This window comes from Octopus bimaculoides, chromosome 7 (assembly GCF_046866305.1).
Source record: "Octopus bimaculoides isolate indiv1 chromosome 7, ASM4686630v1, whole genome shotgun sequence".
Lineage (NCBI taxonomy): Eukaryota > Metazoa > Mollusca > Cephalopoda > Octopoda > Octopodidae > Octopus > Octopus bimaculoides.
Genome location: NC_142934.1, coordinates 112,347,673 through 112,367,930, shown reverse-complemented (window position 1 = coordinate 112,367,930; position 20,258 = coordinate 112,347,673). Strand labels below are relative to the sequence as shown.

At 33.7% G+C, this 20,258-nt stretch overlaps 1 protein-coding gene across 1 annotated transcript in view; it reads right to left on the bottom strand.

The window, feature by feature from the left end:
* Window positions 1-20,258, bottom strand: part of LOC106878539 (uncharacterized) — a 197,662-nt gene that overhangs the window by 44,327 nt on the left and 133,077 nt on the right. The window contains exons 20-22 of the mRNA XM_089355785.1: window positions 15,329-15,433; window positions 7,731-7,832; window positions 6,415-6,513 (exon numbers count right to left, since the gene is read on the bottom strand). Coding sequence (XP_089211911.1) covers window positions 6,415-6,513; window positions 7,731-7,832; window positions 15,329-15,433 — 306 coding nt within the window. The remainder of the gene's footprint in view (window positions 1-6,414; window positions 6,514-7,730; window positions 7,833-15,328; window positions 15,434-20,258) is intronic.

The window sequence follows — 20,258 nt, the reverse complement described above, 5'->3', positions numbered from 1 at the left end:
GCTTTGATGTATTTCTATTGCTTTGATGTATTTCTATTGCTTTGATGTATTCCTATTGCTTTGATGTTTTTCTATTGCTTTGATGTATTTCTATTGCTTTGATGTTTTTCTATTGCTTTGATGTATTTCTATTGCTTTGATGTTTTTCTATTGCTTTGATGTATTTCTATTGCTTTGATGTTTTTCTATTGCTTTGATGTTTTTCTATTGCTTTGATGTTTTTCTATTGCTTTGATGTATTTCTATTGCTTTGATGTATTTCTATTGCTTTGATGTATTCCTATTGCTTTGATGTTTTTCTATTGCTTTGATGTATTTCTATTGCTTTGATGTTTTTCTATTGCTTTGATGTATTTCTATTGCTTTGATGTTTTTCTATTGCTTTGATGTATTTCTATTGCTTTGATGTTTTTCTATTGCTTTGATGTTTTTCTATTGCTTTGATGTTTTTCTATTGCTTTGATGTATTTCTATTGCTTTGATGTATTTCTATTGCTTTGATGTATTTCTATTGCTTTGATGTATTTCTATTGCTTTGATGTATTTCTATTGCTTTGATGTTTTTCTATTGCTTTGATGTATTTCTATTGCTTTGATGTATTTCTATTGCTTTGATGTATTTCTATTGCTTTGATGTATTTCTATTGCTTTGATGTTTTTCTATTGCTTTGATGTATTTCTATTGCTTTGATGTATTTCTATTGCTTTGATGTATTTCTATTGCTTTGATGTTTTTCTATTGCTTTGATGTATTTCTATTGCTTTGATGTATTTCTATTGCTTTGATGTATTTCTATTGCTTTGATGTTTTTCTATTGCTTTGATGTTTTTCTATTGCTTTGATGTATTTCTATTGCTTTGATGTATTTCTATTGCTTTGATGTATTTCTATTGCTTTGATGTATTTCTATTGCTTTGATGTATTTCTATTGCTTTGATGTATTTCTATTGCTTTGATGTATTTCTATTGCTTTGATGTTTTTCTATTGCTTTGATGTTTTTCTATTGCTTTGATGTATTTCTATTGCTTTGATGTATTTCTATTGCTTTGATGTTTTTCTATTGCTTTGATGTTTTTCTATTGCTTTGATGTTTTTCTATTGCTTTGATGTATTTCTATTGCTTTGATGTATTTCTATTGCTTTGATGTTTTTCTATTGCTTTGATGTTTTTCTATTGCTTTGATGTATTTCTATTGCTTTGATGTATTTCTATTGCTTTGATGTTTTTCTATTGCTTTGATGTTTTTCTATTGCTTTGATGTATTTCTATTGCTTTGATGTATTTCTATTGCTTTGATGTATTCCTATTGCTTTGATGTTTTTCTATTGCTTTGATGTATTTCTATTGCTTTGATGTTTTTCTATTGCTTTGATGTATTTCTATTGCTTTGATGTTTTTCTATTGCTTTGATGTATTTCTATTGCTTTGATGTTTTTCTATTGCTTTGATGTTTTTCTATTGCTTTGATGTTTTTCTATTGCTTTGATGTTTTTCTATTGCTTTGATGTTTTTCTATTGCTTTGATGTATTTCTATTGCTTTGATGTATTTCTATTGCTTTGATGTATTTCTATTGCTTTGATGTTTTTCTATTGCTTTGATGTATTTCTATTGCTTTGATGTATTTCTATTGCTTTGATGTATTTCTATTGCTTTGATGTATTTCTATTACTTTGATGTATTTCTATTGCTTTGATGTTTTTCTATTGCTTTGATGTATTTCTATTGCTTTGATGTATTTCTATTGCTTTGATGTATTTCTATTGCTTTGATGTTTTTCTATTGCTTTGATGTATTTCTATTGCTTTGATGTATTTCTATTGCTTTGATGTATTTCTATTGCTTTGATGTATTTCTATTGCTTTGATGTATTTCTATTGCTTTGATGTTTTTCTATTGCTTTGATGTATTTCTATTGCTTTGATGTATTTCTATTGCTTTGATGTATTTCTATTGCTTTGATGTTTTTCTATTGCTTTGATGTATTTCTATTGCTTTGATGTATTTCTATTGCTTTGATGTATTTCTATTGCTTTGATGTTTTTCTATTGCTTTGATGTTTTTCTATTGCTTTGATGTATTTCTATTGCTTTGATGTATTTCTATTGCTTTGATGTTTTTCTATTGCTTTGATGTTTTTCTATTGCTTTGATGTTTTTCTATTGCTTTGATGTATTTCTATTGCTTTGATGTATTTCTATTGCTTTGATGTTTTTCTATTGCTTTGATGTTTTTCTATTGCTTTGATGTATTTCTATTGCTTTGATGTATTTCTATTGCTTTGATGTTTTTCTATTGCTTTGATGTTTTTCTATTGCTTTGATGTATTTCTATTGCTTTGATGTATTTCTATTGCTTTGATGTATTCCTATTGCTTTGATGTTTTTCTATTGCTTTGATGTATTTCTATTGCTTTGATGTTTTTCTATTGCTTTGATGTATTTCTATTGCTTTGATGTTTTTCTATTGCTTTGATGTATTTCTATTGCTTTGATGTTTTTCTATTGCTTTGATGTTTTTCTATTGCTTTGATGTTTTTCTATTGCTTTGATGTTTTTCTATTGCTTTGATGTATTTCTATTGCTTTGATGTATTTCTATTGCTTTGATGTATTTCTATTGCTTTGATGTATTTCTATTGCTTTGATGTTTTTCTATTGCTTTGATGTATTTCTATTGCTTTGATGTATTTCTATTGCTTTGATGTATTTCTATTGCTTTGATGTATTTCTATTACTTTGATGTATTTCTATTGCTTTGATGTTTTTCTATTGCTTTGATGTATTTCTATTGCTTTGATGTATTTCTATTGCTTTGATGTATTTCTATTGCTTTGATGTTTTTCTATTGCTTTGATGTATTTCTATTGCTTTGATGTATTTCTATTGCTTTGATGTATTTCTATTGCTTTGATGTATTTCTATTGCTTTGATGTTTTTCTATTGCTTTGATGTATTTCTATTGCTTTGATGTATTTCTATTGCTTTGATGTATTTCTATTGCTTTGATGTATTTCTATTGCTTTGATGTTTTTCTATTGCTTTGATGTATTTCTATTGCTTTGATGTATTTCTATTGCTTTGATGTATTTCTATTGCTTTGATGTATTTCTATTGCTTTGATGTTTTTCTATTGCTTTGATGTATTTCTATTGCTTTGATGTATTTCTATTGCTTTGATGTTTTTCTATTGCTTTGATGTATTTCTATTGCTTTGATGTTTTTCTATTGCTTTGATGTATTTCTATTGCTTTGATGTTTTTCTATTGCTTTGATGTATTTCTATTGCTTTGATGTATTTCTATTGCTTTGATGTATTTCTATTGCTTTGATGTTTTTCTATTGCTTTGATGTATTTCTATTGCTTTGATGTATTTCTATTGCTTTGATGTATTTCTATTGCTTTGATGTATTTCTATTGCTTTGATGTTTTTCTATTGCTTTGATGTATTTCTATTGCTTTGATGTTTTTCTATTGCTTTGATGTTTTTCTATTGCTTTGATGTTTTTCTATTGCTTTGATGTATTTCTATTGCTTTGATGTATTTCTATTGCTTTGATGTATTTCTATTGCTTTGATGTTTTTTCTATTGCTTTGATGTATTTCTATTGCTTTGATGTTTTTCTATTGCTTTGATGTATTTCTATTGCTTTGATGTTTTTCTATTGATTTTGATGTTTTTCTATTGCTTTGATGTTTTTCTATTGCTTTGATGTTTTTCTATTGCTTTGATGTATTTCTATTGCTTTGATGTATTTCTATTGCTTTGATGTTTTTCTATTGCTTTGATGTATTTCTATTGCTTTGATGTTTTTCTATTGCTTTGATGTTTTTCTATTGCTTTGATGTATTTCTATTGCTTTGATGTATTTCTATTGCTTTGATGTTTTTCTATTGCTTTGATGTATTTCTATTGCTTTGATGTTTTTCTATTGCTTTGATGTTTTTCTATTGCTTTGATGTTTTTCTATTGCTTTGATGTATTTCTATTGCTTTGATGTATTTCTATTGCTTTGATGTATTTCTATTGCTTTGATGTATTTCTATTGCTTTGATGTTTTTCTATTGCTTTGATGTTTTTCTATTGCTTTGATGTTTTTCTATTGCTTTGATGTATTTCTATTGCTTTGATGTATTTCTATTGCTTTGATGTATTTCTATTGCTTTGATGTTTTTCTATTGCTTTGATGTTTTTTCTATTGCTTTGATGTATTTCTATTGCTTTGATGTTTTTCTATTGCTTTGATGTTTTTCTATTGCTTTGATGTTTTTCTATTGCTTTGATGTATTTCTATTGCTTTGATGTATTTCTATTGCTTTGATGTATTTCTATTGCTTTGATGTTTTTCTATTGCTTTGATGTATTTCTATTGCTTTGATGTTTTTCTATTGCTTTGATGTTTTTCTATTGCTTTGATGTTTTTCTATTGCTTTGATGTATTTCTATTGCTTTGATGTTTTTCTATTGCTTTGATGTATTTCTATTGCTTTGATGTTTTTCTATTGCTTTGATGTTTTTCTATTGCTTTGATGTATTTCTATTGCTTTGATGTATTTCTATTGCTTTGATGTATTTCTATTGCTTTGATGTATTTCTATTGCTTTGATGTTTTTCTATTGCTTTGATGTTTTTCTATTGCTTTGATGTTTTTCTATTGCTTTGATGTATTTCTATTGCTTTGATGTATTTCTATTGCTTTGATGTATTTCTATTGCTTTGATGTTTTTCTATTGCTTTGATGTATTTCTATTGCTTTGATGTTTTTCTATTGCTTTGATGTTTTTCTATTGCTTTGATGTTTTTCTATTGCTTTGATGTTTTTCTATTGCTTTGATGTATTTCTATTGCTTTGATGTATTTCTATTGCTTTGATGTTTTTCTATTGCTTTGATGTATTTCTATTGCTTTGATGTATTTCTATTGCTTTGATGTATTTCTATTGCTTTGATGTTTTTCTATTGCTTTGATGTATTTCTATTGCTTTGATGTATTTCTATTGCTTTGATGTTTTTCTATTGCTTTGATGTATTTCTATTGCTTTGATGTATTTCTATTGCTTTGATGTTTTTCTATTGCTTTGATGTATTTCTATTGCTTTGATGTATTTCTATTGCTTTGATGTTTTTCTATTGCTTTGATGTATTTCTATTGCTTTGATGTATTTCTATTGCTTTGATGTTTTTCTATTGCTTTGATGTATTTCTATTGCTTTGATGTTTTTCTATTGCTTTGATGTATTTCTATTGCTTTGATGTATTTCTATTGCTTTGATGTTTTTCTATTGCTTTGATGTATTTCTATTGCTTTGATGTTTTTCTATTGCTTTGATGTATTTCTATTGCTTTGATGTATTTCTATTGCTTTGATGTTTTTCTATTGCTTTGATGTATTTCTATTGCTTTGATGTTTTTCTATTGGTGGACCCTAAAAACGTCCCCAGTCTTGCATACTTCTCATCACAAATGTTAAAGTTGCGACCATCTCGTCTTTTTTTAAATTTTCAACCGTAATATATGTATGTGGGTTTACATTTATTTTTTATCTGGTTTCAGTCATTGGATTGCGGCCATGCTGGGGTACCACCTTGGGTTTGGTCGTAGAGATTGATCCCAGTACTTACCTTTTTTAATCTGGTACTTTTTTTATCGGGCTCTTTTGCCGAAGTGCTAAGTTGCAGGAATGTAAACATGTCAACACCGGTTGTCAAGTAGTGGTTGGGACACACACACACACACACACACACACACACACACACACACACACACACGCATGCATATACATAAGAGGACTCTGCATAGATTCCATCTACCAAATTCACTCACAAGGCATGGGTCGGCCTGGGGCCATAGCAGAAGACACTTGCCCAAGGCACAGCGCAGCAGAACTGAACCTGAGACCTCGTGGTTGCTAAGCAAGCTTCTTAATCCCAAATCCATTTTTAGAATATATAGAATATAAATTGTTTTTTATTACCTTCTCATCAGCCTTGGTCTTACAGAACTTTTACTAAAGGCGTTCCAGTCATGACAATCTCATTTTTTCAGCTTTAGTATATTTCGAATACAAAAATCCAATGTGCCATTTTTTTTTTGTTTATGACGGTAAAATATGATCTGAGAGGAACTGGTTGGGTGTTATTCCTAGCAGATTGTGCGATCCTACAGAGCAAAAGTTGGCAAAATTTCGCTCGCATTCAATATCCTCTAGGAAGATCCATATCTTTCTTCCGGTCTCCCAGGGACGTGAAGATAGGAACATGGCCCCTGTTGAGAATCAAAAATCGAAACTTCTTCCTGGACTCAACGCTCGGTGAACTTAATTCTCTCTCTCTCTCCATTCGCGACTCAGATAAACTAAATAGATAAATTCTGAACACTTGATGCAACATGAACAAATGGATTTGAAGAAATACCTTTTTACTCGTATATTCCCACGAGATGGAATCCTTCAACGCTTCGAGGATGTGGACATAGCCATATTGGGCCGCGAGATGCAGAGTCGTCATGCCATGCTGGGGAATCAACAACAAACAAGAAACTTCTTAATGATGTGGTGTGTAATGAGAAATGATGATGATAATGATGAGGATTAAGCTCCAGCTTTGTGAGTCGTAGGGACCATGATGATGATGATGATTGTGGTGTTGGTGATGACGATAATGATGACGATGATGATGATGATGATGATGGTGGTGGTGGTGATGATATGTTTGATGGAGTCACCGTCGACAGAGGGGTTGGGACGCACCTTTTATGATTTCGTTGTTGGAATTGTCGTAGTTGCTTCTAACCTCCAGATCAGATCTCAACGAACAAATCTATCAATGGTCAAAATCATTTCCCAGTCGTGGATGCCGTGCCTCTTTCAGGCGCAGTGTGCCCGGGACTACATTATCTAATGTAAAAGACTATCAGGTACGATTTGAGGGAAAACTGGCTTCTGTTTGTAGCAGGCCAGATGACTGCCATAGAGTCTCCTTCATCGGCTTAAGTTCCCTTGTTGTTCAACGCTGGGTCAGTCCCGATCGAGCTGAAGTAATGGTAAAACTTGAAGGCTACGATGCAGCAGTAGACAGCTAATTCTCTCTCTCTCTCTCTCTCCCTCTCACACACACATACACACACACATACACTCACACACACACTCACACTCACACACTCACAAACACTCACACACACAAACACTCACATTCACACACTCACACACAGAGAGTCTCTGTCTGTCAGTCAGTCAGTCTCTCCTTCTCTCTCCTCCTTTCTCCACCCCACTCTCTCTCTTACACACACTCACACATTCATACACACACAAATACACATACACACACTCTCTCTCTCTCTCTCTCTCACACACACACACACTCACACACACACACACACACTCACACTCACACACACACACATACACACTCACACAATCTTTGTGTGTCACTCAGTGTCTCTTTCTGCACCCCTCTCTCTCTCAAACACACTCACACGCAAACACTCACACACACACTCACATACACACACACTCACTCACTCTCACATTTACACTCACATATACACACTCACACACACACACTCACTCACACACACTTACACACATACACGATCTTTGTGTGTCTGTCAGTCAGTCTGTCTCTCTTCTCTCTCCCTTTCTTCACCCCCTCTCTCGCACACACACAAACACACACACACACACATGCATACTTACACTGAACTCAGCCAATGCCAACAATAAAAGACTTACGTGGTTCTCGTCAGTGGCCAGAGCTCCAGCCTCCAATATGGTGAGTAATACATTCTTATGTCCACCAGAGGCCGCCAGGTGTAGGGCTGTGTTTCCCGTTTTCTGCAAAGAACACCAACGTTCATTTAATCAGTTATTGCGAGGCTAAACATGTATAAAAGACAAGACCTCGTTTTTAGAACTGGATCCTTTGTCTTTTGTCCTATGTTGCTATAGTGGAGGCGCAATGGCCCAGTGGTTAGGGCAGCGGACTCGCGGTCACAGGATCGCGGTTTCGATTCCCAGACCGGGCGTTGTGAGTGTTTATTGAGCGAAAACACCTAAAGCTCCACGAGGCTCTGGCAGGGGATGGTGGCGAACCCTGCTGTACTCTTTCACCATAACTTTCTCTCACTCTTACTTCCTGTTTCTGTTGTACCTGTAATTCAAATGGTCAGCCCTGTCACGCTGAATATCCCAGAGAACTACGTTAGGGGCACACGTGTCTGTGGAGTGCTCAGCCACCTGCACATTAATTTCACGAGAGGCTGTTCCGTTGATCGGATCAACTGGAACCCTCGACGTCGTAAGCGACGGAGTGCCAACAACAAAAATATGTTGCTATAAGATCCGAACTACAGTATTAACCATCTTTGATATATGATATGGTACAACACTTTGAACGATTCTTTACATGACATCCACGACGAGGTGAACATATTGGTGAATCTCGATAGCTTCCCACCGATTTATTATGCTATTTCAGCTTGGTTAAGTTATCTTGTTTTTATCAATATATGTAGGATTCGTAACATTTTCTGTATTTCAAGTTTTATCGATTACTCTACTCTAATTTCCTGTCCACAAAGAACGCTGCTAGATTTGTTTATTGACCAGGTTTCACAAGCTCCGTCGTATTCCTTCTGCACGTTAATGATCAGCCTATTTGTTGATTCTTTTGCCCGCATACATACACCCTAATGCATTAGATGCCACTTTCCACTCATATTAACCTTCTCCACGTATTCATGTAACACAAAATTTGCACGTTATTCATAAGCAGAGATTTCGAAAATATCCTCTAATTGGGGACATGACAACTTTGACTATTACAACTGAACAAATTGAAAAATCATTACACATATCTAAGACACGTTCTTCCATTACAATTTCCTTATGCATGAGCAAAAGAGAACGTCTTTGTGGTCGTTAAAACTGCTAGAAATAACAGCTGAATTTTCTTCAACTCACCATCTACTGTTTTAAACAAGAAAAGACACACAACACAACTCAGCTCTTGGTATACAAAAATAAAGGATAGTTACGGCCAGAAAGCGGTTGATATAAAATCTGCTCGATCAGGACTGATCTGTGATTAAATAAATAAGAATAATCCTAAAGGTTTCTACCCTTCTCACAATATTTGATTTCGCATTTTTTATCTTTATATATATATATATATATATATATATATATCCCTTTTTTCTCTCCTTGTTTTTTTTTCTGTGGAAGAGTGCAGGCTCGAAACGTTAAAGACTTTTTCAATTCCCGAGCGTTATACTAATACATCTGTTTGTTTTCTACACCACCTGTCTTCGTCTTTTGTTTTTTTGTGTGAATTCGCCTATATATATATATATATATATATATATATATATATATATATATATATATATGGGAGAATATACAAAAAATAACAACAGACGAGGACAGGTGGTGTAAATAACAAAAGTATATATTAGTATGACGCTCGGGAATACGGAAAGTCTTTGACGTTTCGAGCTACGCTCTTCAACAGAAAGAATACGGAGACAAGGAGAAAAACACGGAGAAAAAAAATTGAATAGTGTTCAGTCAACGGTCAATCATAATGTATATATATATATATATATATATATATATATATGTATAAATTTAAATAATAAGGGTGAAAAATTGAATATTAATTTGATTAATATCAATTTAAAACCAGTGGCCTAGCATACTGAAAAATTTGAAGATTCAGAAAAATTATATTACATACGTACATACATACATACATATATATATTCTCTTATTCCTTTCTGTTGAAGAGCGTAGGCTCGAAACGTAAAAGACTTTTTCATTTTCCCGAGCGTCAAACTAAAACACTTGCTTGTTGGTCATACACCTGTCTTCGTCTTTTGTTTTTCTATAAATTTCAACTATATATATACGTGTGTGTGTGTGTGTGTGTGTGTGTGTGTGTGTGTGTGTGTGTGTGTGTGTGTTTGTGTGTACGTATTTATATGCATGTGCTATGTATATACATATATATATTCCCGAGCGTCATACTAATATATACTTTTGTTATTTACACCACCTGTCCTCGTCTGTTGTTATTATTTGTATATTCTCCCATATATATATATATATAGATACATGTACATATATATATACATATATATACAATTAATAATTAAGGGTATTAACAGGCAGTACCGTCATGCTAACATAGCAGTCAAAATGACAAAACTACAAGTTTATCCTCATGTATTTATATAATTTTTATTCACTTCGATCACTTTTCTGTCTCTCTGCCCGTCCGTCCGTCTGTCCGTCCGTCCGTGTCCGTCTATCTATCTATCTATCTATCTATCTATCTATCTATCTATCTATCTATCTATCTTCTTTTATTCCTTTACTTGTTTCAGTCATTTGACTGCGGCCATACTGGAGCACCACCTTTAGTCGAACGAATCGACTCCAGGACTTATTCTTTGTAAGCCTAATACTTAGTCTATCGGTCTCTTTTGCCGAACCGCTAAGTTACGGTGACGTAAATACACCAACGTCGGTTATCAAGCGGTGGTGAGGGACAAACACAGACGGGGGTTTTGTTCATAGTTGATCTAAACGACTAGGTACGCTGGGTAAGTGCTGCAACAGATTATCTGGGCTCCAAGCTCATAGCCGAGACGGAAATTATGGAGCCATTGTAGATTTCCGATATAGCAGAAAGAGGACAATAAACATGCATTTGTTGTCCTCTTTAACAAATATATATAAATATATAACCGGAATATATTCAGTGCTGAATTTTATTCCGGAAATAAAACATGTATACCGAGGTGCAATTCGAAAAAACCCGCCTTTTACATAGATATATAGAGATGAATAATCTTCTATGTACTATGCCGGATACATGAGAATTCGTTTTGGTATGTTGAATCTTTTGTTTATTTTTATGTATCTTAACCATACTATACTGATGAGCAGAGCTTACATATTGTTGTAATAACTGGGAAATCGATTCGATATATAGTTCAGTCTGTTTTTAAGAGGCTAATTTGGAGAGTTGCATTTTCCTCGCGTTCGGTAAAAATGTGTTTATTATGGTAGTTTAGCGTGAGGTATACTTGTATAGTAATGCCCTTATATAAAAATGAATAAAGATATATATATGTGTGTTTGTATGTGTGTGTGTGGGGGGGGTGAGTGTGTGGGGGGTGGGGGGTGGGAAGTGGGGTGAGTGTGTGTGTGTGTGTGTGTGTGTGTGTGTGTGTGTGTGTGTGTGTGTGTGTGTGTGTGTGTGTGTGTGTGTGTGTAGTATTAATAATGATAAGGAGAACGCAAATCTTTCACATCCATAATTGTATTTAACAGTTATGTACAGCATCCTTTTCTGGACCCTTACCCGGTCCGAAAAAAAGGATGCTGTAAATAACTGTTAAATAAAAATTATTAAATGTCAAAAAATCACAAAATTCAAAATGACTCAAGATTAGTATCGCTCTTGAAACTCAAAGAACCAACGAATTTGTAGACTGTTTTGATCCGTGCATGTAACTCCCAGTAAATTTGTTGAGTGCCCTTCTTTCGCTTATTCACTCACTCGTGTATATATATATATATATATATATATATATATATATATATATATATATATATATATATATATATATATATATATATATATATATATTAGGTTGTCAAGAAAGTTCTTGCGGTTTTTAACCTTTAAATTCAGATGCACATATCTCAGCTCAAACAAAACTTTACTAAACGAAATAAACACCACCAGAATCAACACACTTTTGCCAACGCGAAACAAGTCCTATTTCTGCCAGTAGCGTAAAAACCCTGCGTTCTGGTGGCGATGAAGTCGTTGAAGGCGTGTTTGGCATCGTCTTGGTTTTTGAAGCATTTCTCACGCAGGAAGTTGTTGAGATGCTTGAAAAAGTGATAGTCGGTAGGTGAGAGGTCTGGTGAGTATGGCGGATGAGGCAGAGTTTCGTAGCCCTATTCGTTCAACTTCTGCAGGGTCAGTTGTGCGACGTGCGACCGAGCGTTGTTGTGGTAAAAATTGATCCTTTTCTACTGACCAATGCTGGCTGTTGTTGCAGTTTCTTATGCATTTCATCCATTTGCTGACAGCACTTCTCCGTTGTAATGGTTTAACCTGGATCCAAAAAGCTGTGATGGATGAGACCGGCCGCAGACCACCAAAAAGTCACCATGACCTTCTTTTGGTGCAACTTTGGCTTCGGGAACTGCCATGGAGCTTCGACGGCGTCCAACCACTGAAATGAGCGTCGCTGGTTGTCGTAAAGAATCCACTTTTCATCGCAAGTTACAATCCGGTCGAGAAACGGGTCGTTCTTGTTGCGTAAAAGAAGGGAAGACGACACTTCAAAAAGGCGTTTATTTGGTTATCGTTCAATTCGTGCAGCACCCATTTCTCAAGTACTTTTGTTTTTCCAATCTCTTTCAAGTGGTTGGAAATTCTCGTATACGTTACGTCTAATTCAGAAGCAAGCTCTCGAACAGATGTGCGTGGATTGGCTTCGACTAAGGCTCTTAGTTGATCGTTGTCAACATCCGATGGCCGACCACTACGCTTATCATCTCGTCACCGCTACGAAATTTCTTGAACCACCATTGTGCTGTACGTTCATTAGTGGTTCCTGGGCCAAACGCATCGATGATATCGCGAGCTGTTTCAGCAGCTTTTCCGCCTAGCTTGGACTGGAATAAGAAAATTGTGCGAATTTGCTTTTTGTCCATGTTGTATTCAACATTCCGGAAAAAATAGCCTAATTTTTCAAAAAGAAAACGAGTAACACGATTAGATAAAGCGAAAAACGGGCTTTAAAATGATATATAAAGTCAAAGTAATTTAACGAAAATTAATTTGAAAATACATCATTTAAAACCAAAATTAAAATTCGTAAGAACTTTCTTGCTAACCTAATATATATATATATATATATATATATATATATATATATATATAATGTGTGTGTGTGTGTGTGTGTGTGCGTGTGCGTGTATTTATATGTATGTATACACACATACATATATAATATACAAAGAAAACAGAGAATACATACACAGAATAATCAATTCATTTATTATCATCGTAGCCCAGTCGAATTAATGAGTTCATTCATATTGCCTACGCTGCGTTTCGGTTGAATTGCTCTTAAACATATTTACACAACAGAAGCGTTAGGTACCAACGATAAACACTAGTACATATACACATATTAAATTTTCCAGTATCGTTAATCGATATAGTGCTAAACGGGTGTACGCTTGGATAATATATCTCTAAGAAAGAACAACTTCTTTTACACAGCCGTCTTCGTCTTTTGAATTTTTTCTTTCGTAAATTCCAACTATACACATACACACACACACACACACACACACACACACATACATATATATATATATAGCTTTTTCTCGGGCCCCAGTACTCATAAGACTGGTTACCGGGTTTCCATGCCGTATCAGTGATCATGATCACAACATTCCCCTTCACGGGGCGCCCGTCTATTGCAGATTTCTAGGTCACCAATTTTGACGGTAGGAGGCAAGTCGATTACATCAATCCCAGTACTTAGCAGGCACTTTATTTTATCGACCTCGAAGGGATGGAATGCAAAGTTGGTCTCGGCTGGGTTTGAACTTAGAAAAATAAAGCGCCGGAAGAAATATCGTTAAGTATTTTGTTCGACGTGCTAGCAGTTCTACCAGCTCACCGCCTTGATTTCATATCACGACCCATCGTTTATAACATTGCCAAAATTGCATCAGAAAGGCGAGGCCGCACTTTTAGAACCGAAACTTTGTTCAGCTCTGGTCCTTTGCTGATTTTAGACAATATTCTACTAACACACGCTTTAGATTACTATTCACAGAACAGTACTGTTACTACACCTCATTGAAATGCAGGCCATTTCTTCACGAGGGAGAAAATATCAATCACTAAATCGACACAAGGAGGCGCAATGGCCCAGTGGTTAAGGCAGCGGACACGCGGTCGGAGGATCGCGGTTTCGATTCCCAGACCGGGCGTTGTGTGTGTTTATTGAGTGAAAACACCTAAAGCTTCACGAGGCTCCGGCAGGGGGTGGTGACGACCCCTGTTGTACTCTTTCACCCCAACTTTCTCTCACTCTTTCTTCCTGTTTCTTGAGTAAAAAGCTGCGATGGACTGGCGTCCCGTCCAGCTAGCGGGGGAACACATACGCCATGGAAACCGGGAAACCGGTCCTAGGCTCCACAAGGGGCTAAGAGGATCCCCCCCCCCAAAAAAAAAATCGACACAACCACTGTTTCACATATATGCTGCTGTATCCTTCTTATATTTCTTATATCATTGCTTCAATTACTTGTGCTCTTCTGAAATACTTCTACTCAGTCTCGCCTCACATTTCACCTTTCTTTACTCATCCATCATCATTTTATGCCTCACTCAAAATCCTGCACGAAATGTATCTCCTACTCATTACTCATGGTGCTCTCTGGAAATTTCTCTCTGCTTTTTATACAGGGGTCAACTTATAAAAATTCAAACTGAGTATCATCTCACCCATCGACTTTACTAGCCTGGGGTGGCAAACAAAGATCATGGGTTCTGTTCTGATACTAAGTAAAACGCACTGATGCATTTAGATGTTATGGTTTGGCGATTCAGTTCTCTGTAGGAATATTTAAACATGTAAGTAATGGAAAGTAATGCTTTCAGTTCTTTGAAATTTAAAGAACCAATGCTGTCCATTACACGTTTTTAGGAAGCTGACATACATTAATTCCTGTCCATAATTAACCTCGACATAAACTTTAGCCATCTACTCATGCTAACTCTTCCTTGGTTTTTACTAGATCCTTTAGATCTAGTAGAATATCCAAAGTAATGTCCACAATTAGCCTAGTCATAGATATCAACGACCTTCATAAAGTAACTTTTCCATTTTTTTTTTTTGTGAAGCGAAGATATTTGAATATACTAATACACATCAAGTTCAAACTAATGAACATATAGAAGCACAATTTTACACGACCTCACGTGCTCTCTGGCGAAGTATAGGGTTGTCAGATAAATTCGTTCGTCTCTTACTGTCCCTCCGCCATTAATTTCATTCCTTTCCAATGCTATTTGAATTGACACGAAAAATATTTTTATTGCAATATTTTGTTTTTTGTAGCTTTATTCTTCCTCTGTAACTTTTATTTATCGTTTTTGAAATTTGAATAAATAATTAACCTCTTTTCAAACATTGGGGAGAAATTGAAAAAAAAAAACGAACGAATTTATCTGACAACCCAATGTTTAGATAGATACTTGGATATATATATATATATATACTCACGCGGTTCCGTACGGTGGTTACTGTAGCTCGGCTGAACTTCATCAGTTCCTTTATGACAGCTACGCTACCCCTTTCGGCAGCAATATGTGCACAGGTCATACCATTCTAAAGAGTCAACGAGAAACAAAAGAGATGAGTAAATCTGCGTGTGAGTCAATGTAGCAATGAGTCGTATCTTCATGCGGTGAGTTGTAGTATTAATATGTTACATATAGGGGGTTCCTATAAGGTTGTTATCCACCCCTGATTGGAACTCTCCCGTATGACATGTACGCATGCTCAGTGACTTGCTTTAACAGTTGCAATCAGCTGAATGCACATTGCCAGTGACCTTTGACATAATTACCCACACTCTGTGGTCAGGATTTTTTTTTTGGTTTGATGTCGGTATTGAAGGGATTACCAGACACCGGACAATACAGTGAGAGCAGCTTTCACTCACATCGTGGTATTCGATGCTGTGTACGTGTCTGTCGTGGTAAAATATGCCACTCCTTAACTGTTGCTTTGATTTCATCCGTAGCACGAGGTAATTATGTCATTTTCTGTGAAATTCGGCAACTTACAAAGATCTTTAGATCAGGCAATACTTCACCGAGAGGAGATATAAGCTTCTGCTTATTCCTGTCTGAAGTATCGTCCGATACTTCAGACTTATCGTCCGATGAATTTACTTTGTTGACATTCTTCATCGACAGAATTTTTATTCCTTTCAACCTTTCAGTCAAGTCCACCTTTCTTCCAGTAACATACTGTCCATATAATCTTAAATATTTCTTTAACTCAGGCACAGTAAGTACTTCGATAGCTGAATCATCAAGCTGCTTTATATCCATGATAAGACGTAAAACAATAACAATGGCGTGGGTAGTCTGCGGAAGTTTAATTATCTACATGGAACGCCGCCTAGCCAAGGGAGATAACCTACTTATAGGAAAGCCCTATAACAGTGCTATTGAGGAACATCAAGCAAGGTTTCCGTATGAATATGTAACTGTTAACAGTGTTAAAGTGGCACACGTACTTGCGTTATTATGTAACGCTAACACATGTTACATGCTCATAGAGTAGCATTTGCTGCACGTTTCGTAATTTCACTCCAATTACCATTAGGTGCTTGTCTAAGAAATCGTCATTATGTAAAACGTAATTGTGACAGTTCGAAATTATGAGACATGCATTAATGTTTCACTACATAACTTGTGCTTAATAGAGTTACTTCGTGAATGTGTGACAATGATAAATGTTACCGTTACTCAGACACATTTTGTATTAATAATGTGTAGTTGTTGTTTCTGTTGTTATTGTTATTCGTAGCTTCAAGTTAGTTCTTATGGAGCAGACCTGTAAAAGCGCGACCCACATCTCTCTTATTCTAGATAAACCGTGTGTGTATCTAACCGAGGAACACACCCACACAGACACATACATGTATATGTGTATGTATGTATATATATGCTGTTATATATATATATATATATATATATATATATATATATAGTTTTAGGGAAAATAACCAATTTTCAAGAACTCATCGATGAAAATCCACTATCACATATAGAAAAATTAATAATTAAAAGCACAATAAATGAGTATAATATAAAGTAAAGTAAATATCATAAGATAAATATAATAAAAAGATTACACGTGTTTCATAACCAATTTTCAAATAGAAAAGAAATTTAAATCGATTAAAATCAATTGAAATTATCGAAAATAAGTTCTATTCAAAAATATAGCTACTCGTCAGATCGTAAGTAGAACAATAATTAGATATATATCTCAACCAACAATAAGTACCAAATGAATTAATATGAAATACTTATATAAAGATAGAAAAATTATTTAAAAAATATCATAATATCAAAATAATAACCATTCAATAATCATCCCTTCATCCATTATAATAACATGTATATTATATACAAAAAAACATCTTACATAAATTATCATTGTTTTTAATTACGGAAAAATTTGTATAAGTACTGTTTTCACTTTGCTAAAGATTTTCTACTATTTGAAAATAATATGTATTCTTGTTTTTATACTATTCATTTGGTTCTTTATAGATTATTTTAATAGATAACTTATTTAACACTAAATTATTTAGAAGTTATAGTTTCATTTCAACATAATATTAGAACTTCGATTGGAATAGTGTTGATATATTTTCGATTATTTTTGATTAATATTATTTGATTAATTATTAATCTTTATAGTTTATAATATCGTTAAAGTTTTTTTAAAATCAAAACTTTGTATATATATATAAAGTTTAACCTTTTATTCTTAATAATTTTTTCTTTCCTAATTTTTTCATTCATAATTTTTTCCATTCATAATTTTTTCATTCATATTTTTTATTATTACGTTTGTAGAAATAAATAATCTTGTATTTTTCTATTATTCAATTGATCTTTAATTATAATTAAATAAACGTCTTTAGCTTTAAATAGTATAGCTTTAACTATTACACCGGTTAAATATGTACTAATTTTATCTTCATTATTATTTTAAACTTAAACTTCGTTCAAATTGTATTTAAAACAATGATAATTTAAAACAATGATAATTTATGTAAGATGTTTTTTGTATATAATATACATGTTATTATAATGGATGAAGGGATGATTATTGAATGGCTATTATTTTGATATTATGATATTTTTTAAATAATTTTTCTATCTTTATATAATAAGTATTTCATATTAATTCATTTGGTACTTATTGTTGGTTGAGATATATATCTAATTATTGTTCTACTTACGATCTGACGAGTAGCTATATTTTTGAATAGAACTTATTTTCGATAATTTCAATTGATTTTAATCGATTTAAATTTCTTTTCTATTTGAAAATTGGTTATGAAACACGTGTAATCTTTTTATTATATTTATCTTATGATATTTACTTTACTTTATATTATACTCATTTATTGTGCTTTTAATTATTAATTTTTCTATATGTGATAGTGGATTTTCATCGATGAGTTCTTGAAAATTGGTTATTTTCCCTAAAACGATATATTTTATATATACTTTATCTATAAGGCTCAATTTAATTTTAATTTTTTATAAATTGATTTTAATTGAGTTTTTTACCTGTAATTTTGGATTTTGTCCCTAATATTATTATATATATATATATATATATATATATATATATATATATATGCTATTATATGCATAATCCTTTGTAGTATTTATATAACGTCTTTCTTATTTCTGTCTTAGTACACATTCGCTAGCATTTTTCCAGTAGCTTATTAGAAAGCACTGGCACCTGCAAAATTGAGCAGTATCAATGGTAATTGGCGCGAAACTGCTATGATATTTTGCGTCATTGACTGAAGAGGAAATCTCAGCTCCAAGATATAGTCCTCCTCCTTCCAAGATATAGCCCTCCTCCTTCCAAAATATCGTCCTCCTCCTTCCAAGATATAGTCCTCCTCCTTCCAAGATATAGTCCTCCTCCTTCCAAGATATAGTCCTCCTCCTCCCAAGATATAGCCCTCCTCACAGATCCTCCTCCATGTTTAACAGTTAGAAGAAGGCAGTCTGGGTCAAATGCTTCTTTTGGATGTCTCCACACGTATACTCGGCCGGTGGTTGGAAATAAAATAAAGGATAACTCGTCCGAGAAAATAACATTCTTCCACTGCTCTAGGGACGAATTCGGTAGGTTCTTATTCCACTCCAAATGCTTTGCAACACTTGTTTTTGAAAGTAGTGGTTTGCTGATTGCAGCCCTCCCGTGAAATCCAGTTTTGTATAGCTCCCGGCGAACAGTTTTTGTGGAAACTGGGTTCTCGAGCCAGCCATTAACCTCTTCAGTAATTTTGGAAGCTGTACTTTTGTCATCCGTTTTAACAATTCGCGTTAGATTCTGAAAGTTTTGGTTTTCTTCCGGAGTTTTGTTTCGACGAGGAGGGTTTTCTCTCTTTCTCAAAGGCTGTCATTAGTTTCGAGGCAGTACTTCTTGATACACCAAACATTTCGGCTGTTTTCGTTACGCTAGCGCCTGCCATACGCGCACCAACAATTTGACTTCTTTGAAAGTTCGATAGATCTGTCATTTTAATGAATTTTAATTACCTTTTTCTGATGATATCTGAAAAGAAACAGCAACTTTAGCAAAACATATTAAGCAACACTAATAATAGATCAAAAAACATAAAAATAAACAAGCTTTTGACAGTTTTATAGATACTTCAAAATTATAATCCTAGGATGCTAGGGGTTTCCATTATCATTATTTTATCCAAGCCCTGTATATATATATATATATATATATATATATATATATATATATATATATATATATATATATATATATATACACACACATAGGTATGTTGATGCAAACATGAAAAATAGAACTCAAAATATGAGTACGTGTATATCTTTTATTAATATTTAGCAAAAGTAACAGTGATTCAAGGTCTTAGAGTTTCGTGCGTTGGCACTCATCAAAGTAATATATATATATATATATATATATATATATATATATATATATATATATATATGTGTGTGTGTGTGTGTGTGTGTGTGTGTGTGTATGTATGTATGTATGTATGTATGGTGCTGTGTGACAATCTGGATTCGTTGTACTCTCTCCAGTGTCCAGAATATTCCCATATGCTTGTGGATTCTGGTATTAGATACATCACAGACGAGTCTGGTGGAATCAGTCAGATTTGACAGTAGCTGTTCCTGAACACTTCATGGTGGTGATATGTATCCCAATCCCGGAAGCAACAGCTCTGGATTTTAACATCGCCCCATCGTTGTCTCAAAGCTGACTCGTTTGCCGCCATATTGACAATGAAAATGCTTTGTAAAGGTCTCGTAAAATCATGGAATATACAAAGTTATATAAAAACGAAGAGAATACCGAAGAAATTATACAACACACACTCTCACACACA